Source organism: Limulus polyphemus, unplaced genomic scaffold (genome assembly GCF_000517525.1).
Source record: "Limulus polyphemus unplaced genomic scaffold, Limulus_polyphemus-2.1.2 Scaffold381, whole genome shotgun sequence".
Classification (NCBI taxonomy): domain Eukaryota; kingdom Metazoa; phylum Arthropoda; class Merostomata; order Xiphosura; family Limulidae; genus Limulus; species Limulus polyphemus.
In genome coordinates this window covers 401,417-416,955 of record NW_013665991.1, presented here as the reverse complement: position 1 = coordinate 416,955, position 15,539 = coordinate 401,417, and the positions used below count along the sequence as shown (strand labels likewise).

The 15,539-nt window shown below is 33.4% G+C and overlaps 1 protein-coding gene across 1 annotated transcript in view; it reads left to right on the top strand.

The window, feature by feature from the left end:
• Positions 1 to 12,191: 12,191 nt before the first annotated feature.
• The window catches only part of LOC106457845 (locomotion-related protein Hikaru genki-like), a 30,092-nt gene continuing 26,744 nt past the window's right edge, over positions 12,192 to 15,539 (top strand). Inside the window, exon 1 of the mRNA XM_022383895.1 lies at positions 12,192 to 12,333. Within this exon, the coding sequence (XP_022239603.1) occupies positions 12,249 to 12,333 (85 nt within the window). The 5' untranslated portion in view covers positions 12,192 to 12,248. The remainder of the gene's footprint in view (positions 12,334 to 15,539) is intronic.

The window sequence follows — 15,539 nt, the reverse complement described above, 5'->3', positions numbered from 1 at the left end:
GGTGGTGAAAACATTTCCTAAGCCCTTGTTGGGTTATAAACTAGCTTCTTCCTTGGCAAAGGAAAAGCCAAATTATTTAATTTTGTATATCGAACTTCTATGCATTAGTAAGGTGAAAGCAGCCATCATGGGAAAAAAAAGTCTTCATCAACATTCGGAGGAAATGAGACGAGTTCGATTATTTTAATGACAATTTTGTAGAAACTGAATCTTTTTTAGGATTATAGTTTAACTGTGTTTGAAGTTTAAAATATGATTTTCTCTCTTTGTTTGGAAAAGTTAATGTTTTAGTATTACTGTCGATTAAGTTATTTCCTAGAATTTCAAATTTTAAGTTGTTTTATCCTGAAGATAATTTAACAATTTAGGAGGGGGAAAATACAACATCGTTAATCTTTAATTTTTATTACAAACGCTGTGACTACAAATGTCATAGAATTTTGTTTTGAAAAATAACATATTATTAACCTTTCGTCATTCATACATGTATCAGTTACACTAATTTTGTTAGAGAATTGATTAAAAAAAAGACATTTTCTCGGTTTTGTTTCTTTGTGGTATAACGCAAAGCTACACGATGGGCTATCTGTGCTGTGCCCACCATGGCTTTCGAAACTCGGTTTATAGCGTTATAAATCCTCAGAGTTATTGCTGTGCCACGGTGGAGGGTGGGGGGGGGGCTTCTCGGTTTTACTGGCTCAGAACTGTTTTTACTTAAATTTATTTATTTATTTTTAATGGAAGTCTGATAGGTTTAATAGCATATTTAATGGTCCAGCCGTTAAAAAAAATATTCTTAAAATGCCTCTCTTAAAGATAGCATGGTTTAAAACGAGAAAGACTGCATGTGTAAAGACGCAACGTGATTATAGTAAGAACTGAGCCTTAAAACCTGTTAATAAAACACTTTATGCGTTATTATTATTTATTAGACGTTAATAGCAATTCTTATGGTTACTTACAGCCAAACTTATTTTGCAATCCTTGTCCTGTCCAAACGAAGATATAAGCAATAAACCCATGTCTGCTACCTACTTCATTCAGCATAAAGTTTAGTAAACACAATGGAGAAGACATGCCCTTTTATATTATTATGGAAACTTATAAAAATATCGTTAATAAAGCACGCAAAGTAGTTTTCTAACGTATAAGTTATGTAAAGACAAAACTTTTACTATTTGTGCAAGCAACTCTTGGGTGTATGAAACGACGAAAATGTTTGATGTAAATGCTTTTATTTAGAAAATAAAAATTAAATTTGTTATCCACCTCTTCATATTCCAAGCTTCCCTCTCCAAGAGTGTATGATATAGTTCGTAATTGTTGATTCCCGATTGTTTAGTAATGTCTGATGCAATAAAGATGTGTTGTCACGTTATATTAAAACAGTTTTGGAGACTCACTGCGTCGTTACAGTCTATGTGGCCATTTCCGTTGAGGCTTTATTTGATAACCGTTCATCTTGTCAATAATTCTGAAGCGTAATTTTTCTATTGTAAAAGACTCGCTGTGAAGTTGTCATGTCCAAAGGAAACCACTCCTCTCTGCAAGTTTTCCATAGTCTTTCTAATGTACGAGGACAATGGTTTCCTAGAGCTCATTTCAACATTTCGATCGCACAGAAATTCGCTGACGGTGCGTCCAGCGACTTGAACGATACGTCTTCTTATGGAATAGCATGAATCCATATTTCATATTCCAGCTGCTTGGGTATGCGGTGGTTGAACGGATATGTCGTGGAAGCAACTTGTGTACACGTGACTTGTGTCGCTTTTCCAGGTGGAGATCCTTCTTGATTATATTTCATACCATTGCCTTGGACCGGTGGATGGCTTTTGTTATTGAACCTTGTACTTGTGGATTCTTGGTTATTACAAGACGCCGTATTTTACTTACTATGGCTGAGGTACGACTTGTTTCAGGTCTGTTTTTGGATAATCCTATATCCTGAGTTGATTCACATTCCTTTGTTTTTTAATGCGGTTAAGTAAAAGCTATATCCCTATCTTGGAAATTCTAAATGCCCGATCTGAACACCACTTTGTGATCTGAGTGCATGAATATTTTGCGTCAGATAAAGCAGTTACGTACCCTTCTCAAAAGTGATCTATTTACTCTGTATCACATTATCTACGTAACGTCAAACAATGTCACAATGTAGTTATGATATATGCCGTTCCACCACTACGACCTACTTACATTGTAAGTAGGTATGCAACTCACGTGAAAGTTCTCTACAAATTCTTTTAAACTTGAAATGAAAGGTCCTATAAGTATGTAGTTTTTGAAGAATGTGATATTTAATTTTGATTTTTTCTAAAGCAATATTTTTCTCGTACCTTTTTTCTTTTCGCATGTTTCATATACAACATGCAAAGTAATTTTCATTTTAAGATTAAAAATACTTTTATGCATCAGAAAATCTTCAAATTTCACATGCGAAATTTTTATAATGTCCAGATAGCTATCAAATGTTTCTAAAGAAAAACTTTATATTTTATCTGTTATTTTCAGTAACGAATCTCTGTACGGGTTCGGTAGACTTGACCGATCTCGTAACCACCATAAACAATTAGGATAAAAATATAAATTGTGCCTCTTTCATTTTAGAATGACAGCAAATTATAACACGAAAACATAAATGTTTAGACTAAATACCTTAAATCTCATAACATTATATATTTATTATTTTTATTATATTGACCTTTCAGCCGTATCTGTCTAACAATACAGAAGTTACAATGATGCGGTACACGTGCACTCATGCTACCGTATCAAATAATATAAAACTGACCTTTAGTCTTTACAAAATGACCTGTCTTGGCTGTGTTTTAGTAGACTAGTACTTTGTAAAATACAGTCACATATTAATTATTATACATTATTTATCAATGTATATTATTACTATTTAGAAATAAGTTCTTAAACTTATTTTTCTAAAACGTAGAACAGTAAATAAAGAAGTAGAGCAATCAATTATCCCTTCTAGTTATGACCTTTGTACTCAGTTGTTGCTTGACGTAGGTTGCTGAACCTTTTAAAATTTCGCACGTGCAGGATATGAAACGAAATAATTTTTTTAGGATTTATATATATACAATTTAATAACCAAAAAATCATAAATTACTATATCAATACCAAAGAATTCCACTATAATTTATCAAGCTTAGTAAGTAAGCTGTATTTCAGTCTAAAAAAATATGAAATTTCGAGCAGACTAAAGACACAACCTATCTCCTTCAAATATTGGTTCAAAGGAAAGAAATGGCGTCCTAAGAATTTAAAATGGCTATGGCTAAGAAAGCAACTAGGGGGACTTTCTGATCTTTCGATTGGTTATTCATGTCATATATAGAAGTAAATGTATATAACGAGCGATTCCAAAAATGGAAAGAGGTAGTCGGGGTGCCACTGTGTTTGATTTATTAGATGAGAAATATCTTAGCAAATAGAAAAGATAAGAGTTTCTTATTTTATATTCTAGCTTGTCAATATTGGTAATTTGAATTCCTAATTCTTACGAAACTGTAGACTTTGTATTTTGACATCACAAACATCAAATTTGAACCAGTGTTGCATTCAACATACCACGTGACACAAAAAAATAGATGTTTAACTGTTTTTTTTTCGATATTTACTTTTAAATTAAGCAATTGAGTAATGTATAATACTAAAATTTTAATTACAATCTATATATGGATACCAAACATATTGACATAAATTCATGAAATCGTAGTTCAAAAAAATTTTGAATACGAGTCAACCAACGCGATGACATGGCCTTTCACCCATGACCCGTCTGAAAAGGGATATTAAATTGGTTATGGTTGCCACGTGACTTGCGGATTTGCATATTCAAAATTGTTTTAATATAAATGCATTCAATCTAAGTGTACTGTTGCGCAATAAAAAATTAAGTTTTCAGCTTGATTTTAAGAAAATACGATGCAGGGTGTTTTGGATGTTAAGACGGACAGCGGTATGTCTGTGGACTTACAACGCTAGAAACCGGATTTCGATATTCGTGGTGGACAGAGCACAGATAGTCCATTGTGTAGCTTTGTGCTTAATTACAAAGAAAACAAATATCTTCAAGCTGAGATGCAACTTTTCCTACATTATTTCTAAATTATTAACTGACTAAAACTAATTCACTTAAAACAACTGAATAGCTATGTTTATTCCTAGTAAGCACGGCATGGCCAGGTGGTAACGGCGCTCGACTCGCAATCTGAAGGTCGCGGGTTCGAATTCCCGTCACACCAAACATGCTCGTTATAATGTGACGGACAATCTCGTTATTCGTTGGTAAAAGAGTAGCCCAAGAGTTGGCTAGTGGTGATGACTAGCTGCCTTCCCTTTAGTCTTACACTGCTAAATTAGGGACGGCTAGCGTGTAGTTTTGCGCGAAATCTATAACAAACCAAACAAACCTAGTAAGCAAAACCGTATTTCTTGCAAATATGAAAAAAATAGAGTTAAAAATTACATGTTATTTATATAATTTATAAAATATACTTATGAACGAGTTATTTCAAGTACAGACATGAATTCTGTGATGTCGTGCAACAGAATTTATATGTAGGGTCAATAATATACAAAAACGACAAATTCTCTGTGCTATCTTAGCTTTCATTAATAAAATATACAATTTTTCAAAGAAAAACCTTCAACCAAATGGTCTTCATTAGTGCTCGAAATTTATAATGTGAGCGAAATATTATTTTATTCCTTCTTCGCTGTCTATGATCAATATAGAACTATACATTAATTCCGTGCCTCCCACCACACGAAAGCACGTTTTCTCATTACTTCATTCATATCTGCTATTTAATTAAATAATGTCTAATGCAATGTTACCTAAATTGTGGAGCCCCCCCCCCCACTACGAAAATTATCTCTTGGGGGCGCGAGCGACTAGGGTAGAGTAACTTGTGGAATAATGCAAAATTAAAGCGTTTTAATGTTTAATAGTAAGTAATTACTACAATAATAATATAGCATTTTAATGTGTATCCGTGTATTACATATTGTCACTTAACTCGCTCTTTCACGCCCTCCAGTGGCACAGCGGTATATCTGCGGACTTATAAGTCTAGAAATCCGGTTTCGATACCCGTGATGGGCAAAGCACACATAGCCTATTGTGTAGCTTTGTGCTTAACTTCAAACAAATAAAAAAACACTCTTTCATTCATTACGAAAAAAAAAGAGAGATGGCGTGCAAGAATGCAAATTAATCAAAGGGGGCGTGGATGACAAAGGTTTTGGAAACGCTGGTCTAATGTATTTCAACAAAGGTCTTGAAGTAGCGATGTTTTTGTTATCTGTGAAACTTTTTAGATGTAGAAAGAGCAAGCGTTTTGTATTAGTCTTACAGTTTTGGGGTGCAAACATACTATATCAGAAAGATTGCATTAAGAAACGTGCGATCGCAAGCAGGATATCCTCACGTGCTATTAAAATGCGCTCTGACTTAAAAAGTAACTCAGATTTTTTGTTACAGTTAAATAGTTAAGTTGAATTGTTACACGTAGAACAAATCTTTAGTTTATTGAAACATTTTACTTGGAGTACACGATTGTTTGATCTTGCAACACCAACAAGATAGATGACTTTGGTTTACCCGAACTTAATTTTTAATTCACAAATCACAGACTTTTTTATATATTATTCATAACCGGCGGGGTTCACAAACAGCAGAATAACAAATAAGTTTATTTTATTGGCTGGTGCAACACTCAGTGTTAAGAAATAATCCCAGAAAAGTAGGTGAAATTACTCATTTTCCATGTAAAATATACTGGAAGGCCCTTCAGTAATTAATGAGACTAATTGGAATATTGACACTATTTCTGTTTAGTTTGTTTTATTTATTTTGTTTTTCGGTTTAAGCCCCATAAATAATTCTTGGGCTAAAATACTAGAAAATTAATCGGTGTGTTTTTATTTCTACAAATTCTACATATACTTGAGTATGGAAGCACATTATGCGGATATGATAATAAGTTGGCAAACAGCGATTCGTAATCATAATGAAGTACTTATATATAAACCCTGTATTCATCAGCTACAGATCATACCTGAAGAAAACAGACCAATGTTCTGTCGAATCATGCTGTATCTCCATTTTTCTCGTAAATCATTGTTTGCCAACTCATTATAGTTCGATATATACTTTGTTTTAACCAATATAACTACTTAGGTAACAGGTTTAAGTTTTTAAAGTTCAAAGCCTGTTTACCATGTTCTAAATATAGAGGATGAATATATATATACATTAAAATAAAACGATATTGGAGCCTCAACACGTCATTTCACCCATGTTACCACATCCGACCAGACTCTATCTGACGATCATGAATCTTAATAATTGCCCTGCAGTATCGCGTAAGGCTGCCATGTCCAAAGGACAGCACTCTTCTGTGGTACTTTCCATAATCCATCTAGTGTACAAAGATGATGGTTTTCCAGCGCCCTTTTAAACAGTCTGATAGCCCACAAATTCCCCCTCCAGTAGTTTAGCGGAAAAATCGGAAGGCTTTTCGCGTTAAATGTCGAATGGCGATACTCGTGGTGGACAGAATAGAAATAATACATAATGTAGCTCTGTGTTTAACAAAAAACAAACACACAGAAATCCACAGGCACTTGGCTAGTATATCTTCTATGGAATAGCATGAATGTCCGTTTCATCACCCAGCGGCTTCAGATATGCGTCGAATGAACAGATATTCCATGCAAGTAACTTGTGTACACGTGGCTTTTGTCGCTTTTCCGTATCGTTACCTGGGAAATATGCACAACGTTTTCACTAACCTTTGTGTTCGTGGATTCTTATCCCTTATGAGGCGCCGCACTTGTTGCAGACTTATTTTTGAATGGCCATGATGCCACAAGTTGATCTATACTCTTTGGTTTTCTATTGCCATTGAGTACATTTCCGTTTTGGAACTTCTAAGTTCTCGATCTGAATATCAATATCATCTAAGTGTGTGAATATTCACATACCTTTCCCTAAATCGATAAATTTTACGTGGCATCACGCTACGTACAAAATGCCAAACAATGTCAACACGTAGTTCTAATACATTCCGTTCCACCGCTACTTTATATCAGCTGTGGTTGTCAGGTGACTTGTTGATATGCATATTTAAAGTCATTTTAATATGACGTACTCAACCCTCTGTATATTTTAGTAGGTAGTGTTAAAAAGTAGAAAAAACTCGTATTATTTTAAATCCCTAATTTTGTTACAGAAAAGTGGACGAAAATAACGTGTTAAGGAATGAGAAGAAAGACTTTTTGTTCAGTAAAGTGAGATCCTTAAATTCCCAATATGCCCCTGAAGAAAGGTGTCCACTAGTTTCAATAGCGCTCGGGTTAAAAATTATCGTATTTTTGTGTTAAATGATTTCTTGAATCTACGTGTTTTTCTAACATTATGAAGCGAAACTTAATAATGAGCAACTTGTGTCATATTGACGTTTCCTTTCCTTTCATATTAATGAATTATAAATACACTTATGTTTTCTCTTGCTGAAATTATAGTGAATGATAATTTGAAACCGAAAGGATTTAAGATGTATATTCTTAATTTACTTTATTAGTCTGACTGACGGATGCTGTACAAAGGCCTTCTCTTGCGAATGTTTGTAGCTTTTGTAGCTGTTCACCTCAAATGTGATCAACCTTCATTTAAATGGGTAAGTTACAGTCTCTTAATTCACAGCTAAAGAGACGGTACCCGTTCTTTGCGGACTATTTAACGAAAAACTGATACGCGGACTTGCAATTTCCTGATTAAATGGAAATAAGTTCATCTCAAAATAATCCAATCAACTTCACCAACTCCAGCCTCTTCGGATAGATAGTCGTTTAGTTAATGGAAGCTGCGGCAATTGATGTCGAATGGTTACAGTCTCGATTCAAAGCTTTACTTACTGATAATTAGGCGTTGGGCCAGATCAGAGAAAATTCATTTGGAATGAACAGTATGAAATTTCCAAATGAATATTCAACTTTGTTATTATGGGATCTGCTTAACTAGTAACCAGTTTTAAAAATGAATACTATAGAGTACTATTGGCTGTCGAATATTGATTGTTTGCTAAAGAGGAAGCGTTAATTATTGCAGTATGTATACGATAAGGTTCAAACGTTTCTTTAATTATGCGAGAAATTGTAAAAGCATATAAAACAAATCTTATAACTCTAATGTTATAGGGTGGGATAAGAAGAACAACAATAACAAGAAACACCCAAAATATATAACAATTTCAGCAACAGATTAATTTGACGAAAATCGAAGTTTAATGAAGAACAACAGAACGACGGCAGCAACAACGAATATTTGACACGTGTGTGTACTGTAACAAAAATTGAATTCTTGAACGTTTCGGAATATGCATATTCCATCTTCAGCAAGTTATCTTGAACTGGGTAGATTATCAGGTACGAATATTTATTATGTTTAAACATTTTATAAAAAAAAGTAATTAAAATACAGAATAAAAGGATAATATAAGTTGAAATACAACAAATAAACAAAGGATAGGATAATGCAACAATATTATACAAGTTGTTCAGAACAGACTTAATTATAGTGAAGTTGTGTTATTATTTAAAGTTGGAAGTTGCTGAAGATGGAATATGTACATTCTGAAATGTTCAAGAATTAAATGTTTGTTACAGTACACACACGTGTCAAATGTTCATTGTTGCGGCCGTCGTTTTGTTGTTCTTCATAAAATATTTCCTGTTTGACAACATCAAGTGGTGTGTTGTGGCGTTATCTGCAAGATGTAGCTGGAAATTGAAATTTACTACCAAAATAGCGCTTTGCGCGCATGCGCTAAACGGTCATGTCGGAGACCTCCAGGGTTCAGGTATAGCCATCCCTAATTTTGGATTACTGAGTGCAACCTTTTAGCAAGGATTTTGTTCGGTTCCTGGAACCCATTGAAAGAAATTATTTCCAATTCTATAACGCAACCACAGCTAAAAATAGAGGGCGTGTCAAAAGGCAGTTCGGTCACGTCCAGCATGTTGTATGTATTCGAATGCTATAAAAATGCAATTAATTTAACTCTTCTTTTCTAGTTCCGATTTGTGTGAAGATATATACCATTATATATATATAATTAAACTAAATCCCAGCACTCTGTCAACTTGTACGTGTTACTAAGGGATTATGATCCTATGTAGTAGCCTGGTAGCTCATGTTACAACATGTGAATACACAAGACTGTGGTAACTACATTAGTTGAGTACATAGGTCATGTGACTTCTCCCTCCAGTAATTTCTAACTAAATCTCAGTAGTAATCTTCTATCACCAAATAAGCTCACTTAGCCGTCTGTGTATAGTCCAAATCAACTATATTAGATAACTGGTGATTTTTGTAACAGTCCTGCTCTTCTGGATTTAATTCAACAGCTTGATTTGCCTTTATTTGAACAATATACATATATTTTTGACTGATTAACGTTATTCGAAGACGACAATTGACCGATTAACGTTATTCAAAGACGACAGTTTACCGATTAACGATATTTGGTAACGACAAAAATATGAATGATCTAATCTAACCACGCAGCCAAAATTTTCAAATAGATGCACATTTGTTTTTCTGGCGAAGTCTTAATCCAAACACACAGGGTTTGAAGCTTCTTGTTTGGTATACGACGCATAGATATTCCGAACTCTTTGGCGAGTTAAAGTGTGTATAAAATATACTGGTTCGCACCGTATAACACAATGACGGCTTCGAGGAATATCAGCTTTCGTCAGTCTAGAGTTTCACTAAATAGGGACTGTTTCCTTTAAACACTGTAAGCCGAACCAACATATTTTCATACAGTTACTAGTAATTATTTCAGTGAAACTAAATGTAGCTCTTATTTTAGCCTGATCAAGATAGTTAACATCGCTGCTTCGAATCCCTTGGAATTGAGGTGTTACGAAAGTAAACGAAACTATCAGAATGAGATAAAATCTAGAGATGGAACTATTGTACGATAAACACTTGCCAGAAATTTCTGGTTTTCACTGAATTTAAGCAAGCTCTAAAAATGCTATTTTCGCAATTTTGTACGTTATAAAGAAACCATGATGTTGGTGGGGTGTGTTTATAGATAAGACAATTTTGACAGTCAATCACAACAGCTAAAACATTTTGCTAACATAAAAAACTACACAATGATCTATCTTGCAATTTGTTCCCCACGGGGAATCGCACTCCCGATATCTGTGTTCTAAGTTCGAAGATTTATCGCTTCTTACCCACTGGGAGACGTTCGGAACGCGCTTTAAGGAGGTATCATTACTGTTAGCAATGTACTAAGTTCGCCTGATTGTAAGCTGAACATTTAAATATGATGTGCGGTTGCATCTTAGTAAATGAATTAGTTTCGGTAACACACAATTAAGTAGTTCCTTTCAAAATCTGAAAAACAGCGTTACACTGTTAAACAGATTAATATACTTAGAAAGAGTGTTAAAATATATAAAAAAATGCCAGATCAAGGTTTTCAATATAAAAATTAAAATTCAAGAACTATAAGGTCAGTGGCAAAATCCATTCACATACCCCGGGCAACAGTATGCAACACAATCAAGAAGGATCTTTGAGTGGAATCAGGTTCAAGATAATACTTCCAGTCATACCACCCATTCAACCATCGCATACTTTAAGCAACTGAAGAATGAAACGGGTATTCATACTATTTCATGCAAAGAACCATATGAATTTCTGTGCAATCGGGCTGTTAAAACGTGCCCTAGAAAATCGTCATCCTCTTACCTACATGGATTATGGAAAGCCTCCGCGAAGAGGGATAAGCTTTGGACATGATAGCCTTACGAAGGAGCCTTTTGCTATGGAAACTACGTTGTAAGGTTACTGTCAAAATGCACGATCGTCAGATAGAGTATGTACGAATGTGACGATATGTATGGACTGTGTCGAAGTGGTGAAGCTTCAAAATCGTTTTAATATAACGTATTAAACCTATATATATATATATATATATATATACTCAAATTCAACAAACTGCAACCCTCTACAATTCTTAATATTTATTGGTAAACTTATTACTATTAAAATCTTGCAAAAAATCAACTGATTTTCATAAGAAATCTGATATCCTCCTTATAAATTGTAGGTAACCAATCCTTACTCTCTGCAGGTGTTAAACAGTCGGTCGAATTTGTTTGTAAAAACAATAAAATAAATTAATTTATTATATTTTCAGATTAACCTTTAAATTACGACTTATTTTTATAGCGTTCACATTTTACATTTTATTGAGTAATTTTACGTCTTGCCTGTTACAAAACTCAGTGCAAATAACTCAAAAATTAGTGAAATCACTCTTTTCTTTTTATACAAAATACATAAAAGATCTTAGTAGTAATTAATGGGATTAGTAATTGCGATATTGATAACATTTTTGTCACTCATATCTTATTAGGGATACTTTAACCTGCAAAGTCATGTTAGTCATGAAACTCAAGCAAGTTGCTGCATAAACGTTTTCAAAATGTGTTTTAGAAACGGTACTTATAAAGTTTATTGCCCATAGTCGCTGTAAGATCTCTAGTAGTTATTATGAATTTAGTATTTTCATTGAAAATGTTACACATAGTTAAATATCTTGTTGTAAATAGTAACCTAGATTCCTTAGAAAAAGTGGTTACGGGAGCAAGAAGGTCAATGAAGATGTCATGCGGAATTCTAAAGCCCAGATTTACGTTTTTAATTCCTATCATTTGTATTGATATATCAATTGTGTAAGCTGGTTTATTATTTGTTAATGTATTATTATGAAACTGATAAATATTAATTTCATAAATGTAGTTTCATATTAAGATAACCAATGCTTAGTTTTAAGTAAAGAATCTTCTTCGTATGTAAACGGATAGTTCACCTTTTTATCACAAACTTTCAAAGGCAGTTTTCTCTCTTTCCTATTTAAAGCATGTTGTTATGAAAGCCGTTGGGATTGGAAGATCCAGAAGTGACGTATCGATTACGTACTTAATAGACGCTGTATATATGAAAGCGATGCTTCTCTGAACACAGACGCTTTCATACCCACTTTAAGCATTAGGTAAAAATTGAAGAAGCGTTGAAGTTGTGCGTGAACAACCAATAATAATTAGAATAACTATGATCTATATACCCGGGTTAATATTTCTATAAAGATCTTGACAAACTCATTGGAAATACACCTAAAGCGGTTTTCATGAGGATCAGAGATTTTAGGAAAATGTTCCTTTTCCCTGTGTTAATGTGTTGGCTTTCTTTCTTTAATGTTCATGCCATCGTTGGTAAGTCATTATTTGAATCGAAGTTTACGATTAGACGTTCTGATTTATTCTATTAAATACATAAAATCACGCATACACTTTATATAAAATGTATATATATATGTGGTGTGTTTGTGTACTAAACAATGAATTTTGAACACCTTATGCTTAGATGAAACAATCTTCGAAACATTACGTAATTCGAAATCCACATGTCTGTTAGTCCTCACTTGAAACCGTATGATGCTATCTTTTATTCAGTTGATACATAAACCTCCTGTGTTTGTATACATATATAAGTGCTATTTTAAATGGGTAGGTATGTTGTTATTTTCACATAAATATTTGTCACAATTACTTTTAAAAATTAACATTTACCTATAGAAATCGCTCTCATTTGTAGAAGTTCTATAATATGTCATACATAAACTAAACATTTACATATAGAAATCGCTCTCATTTGAAGAAGTTTTATAACATTTCATACATAAACTAAATACTTACACATAGAAATCGCTCTCATTTGTAGAAGTTCTGTAATATGTCACACATAAACTAAACATTACCTGAAGAAATCGCTCTCATTTGTAGAAGTTCTGTAATATGTCAAACGTAAACTAAACATTTACCTATAGAAATCGCTCTCATTTGTAGAAGTTCTGTAATATTTAATACGTAAACTAAACATTTACCTATAGAAATCGCTCTCATTTGTAGAAGTTCTGTACTATGTCACACGTAAACTAAACATTTACCTATAGAAATCGCTCTCATTTGTAGAAATTCTGTAATATGTCACACGTAAACTAAACATTTCACTAGGGAAATTGATCTCACTTGTAGAAATTTTGCAACATGTCATGTGTTAACTAAACATTTTCTCATGTAAGTCGCTCACACTTGTAGAAGTTCCGTAAGATGTCATATGTAAACTAAATATTTTCCCATTTAAGTCGCTTAGATTTATAGAAGTTCCGTAATAAGTCATACGTAAACTAAACATTTACCTATAGAAATAGCTCTCATTTGTAGAAGTTCTGTAATATATCACACGTAAACTAAACATTTACCTATAGAAATCGCTCTCATTTGTAGAAGTTCTGTAATATGTCACACGTAAACTAAACATTTACCTATAGAAATCGCTCTCATTTGTAGAAGTTCTGTAATATGTCATACGTAAACTGAACATTTCACTAGGGAAATCGATCTCACTTGTAGAAATTCTGCAACATGTCATGTGTTAACTAAACATTTTCCCATGTAAGTCGCTCACACTTGTAGAAGTTCCGTAAGATGTCATATGTAAACTAAATATTTTCCTATCTAAGTCGCTTAGATTTATAGAAGTTCCGTAATAAGTCATACATAAGCTAAACATTTTTCTGTGGAAATCTTAGATAAATATTCAACAAGGAAAACACCTTTTTTGTTACTAGAGGTAGTTAGCTACCTTTAATATGTAAGTTAAATTTATTCATTATAACCGGGACTGGAAAGACTAACTTCAAGTAGCTGGGCTTGGCTCAGCTATCCCATACTATACTTGAATAATGTGACAATATGAAATACTTAAGGTAAGTCTTGTAGTTCTTTTAAGATCTGTTTTAATAAGTCATTCTTAGAAAAGGGTGGAGGTTTGGAGTAACGTGTAGTAGAATTATTAGGGTGGCATATATTCTACTTTAAAGATTTTTTAGAACTTTTAAGGGTGGAGGTTCGGAGTAACGTGTAGTAGAATTATTAGGGTGGCATATATTCTACTTTAAGGATTTTTTAGAACTTTTAAGGGTGGAAGTTTGGAGTAACGTGTAGTAGAATTATTAGGGTGGCATATATTGTACTTCAAAGATTTTTTAGAACTTTTAAGGGTGGAGTTTGGAGTAACGTGAAGTAGGATTATTAGGGTGGCATATATTCTACTTTAAGGATTTTTTAGAACTTTTAAGGGTGTAGGATGGTAGGCATTATTTAGTAGAAATATATATATTTTGGGTGGCGTTATTTTATCTTATTTCTACTTTTAACTTTATTACATCTTATTAAGGGTAACTGCTTTCCCACAACTGGCTGCAGACAGTGAAAGGCAATAAGTGTTGAGACGTTATGGCTGTAAGCACTCAACTCTGTACCCTTAATGAATTTTCCACGACTGCTGACCGGTTTCTCACCCGCTTTTTGGATTTTGTTTGATAGATGGGATATCCCCCAACGCTTTTGGGTTCTATTACCACAGGCAATCTCCGTTATGACTTTTGGATAACTACCGGAAAATGCGAAGGTTTTTTGTCTTTTTTAAAAATAGAGTTTTGAATTTATATTAAGTTCATTATTGTTTTACAGTGCTGAGCTTGATCGCCTATTGACAATTAACGTAACTGATATAATAGTTTTGAAGCTATACATCTTATATATATACATACATTTCCGTATGGAAATCACCCTCATTTTAGATGTGTCATAATATATCATAAAAAGTAATTGTCATTTGCGACCGAAGTAATATATCATCCACGCTGCTTGTGATATTTTAAAGCACGATAAAAAGTAATAAATATATGTGAAATATGAAAACAAAGTTATCTCAGAAAATGGTGATCAACACAACCAAGAAACTGAAACCTTGGCCAGAAATTGTCTTTATGAAGCAGCTGAAATAATCGAGGTCATTTTTCTATATAAAACAGCATTATTTTTGACATATTTTGATATGTACCTTTTGAAAAATGTCGCCATTCTTTTTACCATCATGCCTCTGGTATTAGCCTTGTGAGCGTTTTTATGTAGCTAAACCTATTTCATGGAGCTTACATCTAGTCGTTTTATAGTTCAGAAAAATGGTGGACGAGAAGCCTCCTAAAATTAAATCTATGTGTCAGAATTTGTTTCTATGTTGTTTTTTTAGGTACAGACTGTTTTCTTATAAATAAATAATGTTATTCTATTATGTCGTCAAGAAGTTAATGTCACGTTTTGTAACACTTTCATTAACCACCCCCGGAAAAACGTACATCACGTATAATAGTTAAACGAACAGCCTGAACGTTAGGATAGTGTAGCCTATATAATGTGTGAAGTTTAGTATACTCTAATCTCTTATGATGATGGCACACGACGAGACAAATTCGGCATCTAATGCTGTTTGAATATAAGAAGGGAAACAACGCCTCTGTAGCCACAAAGAATATCAAAGAAGTTTATGGAAATGTTTTGAACGTTCGTAAGTG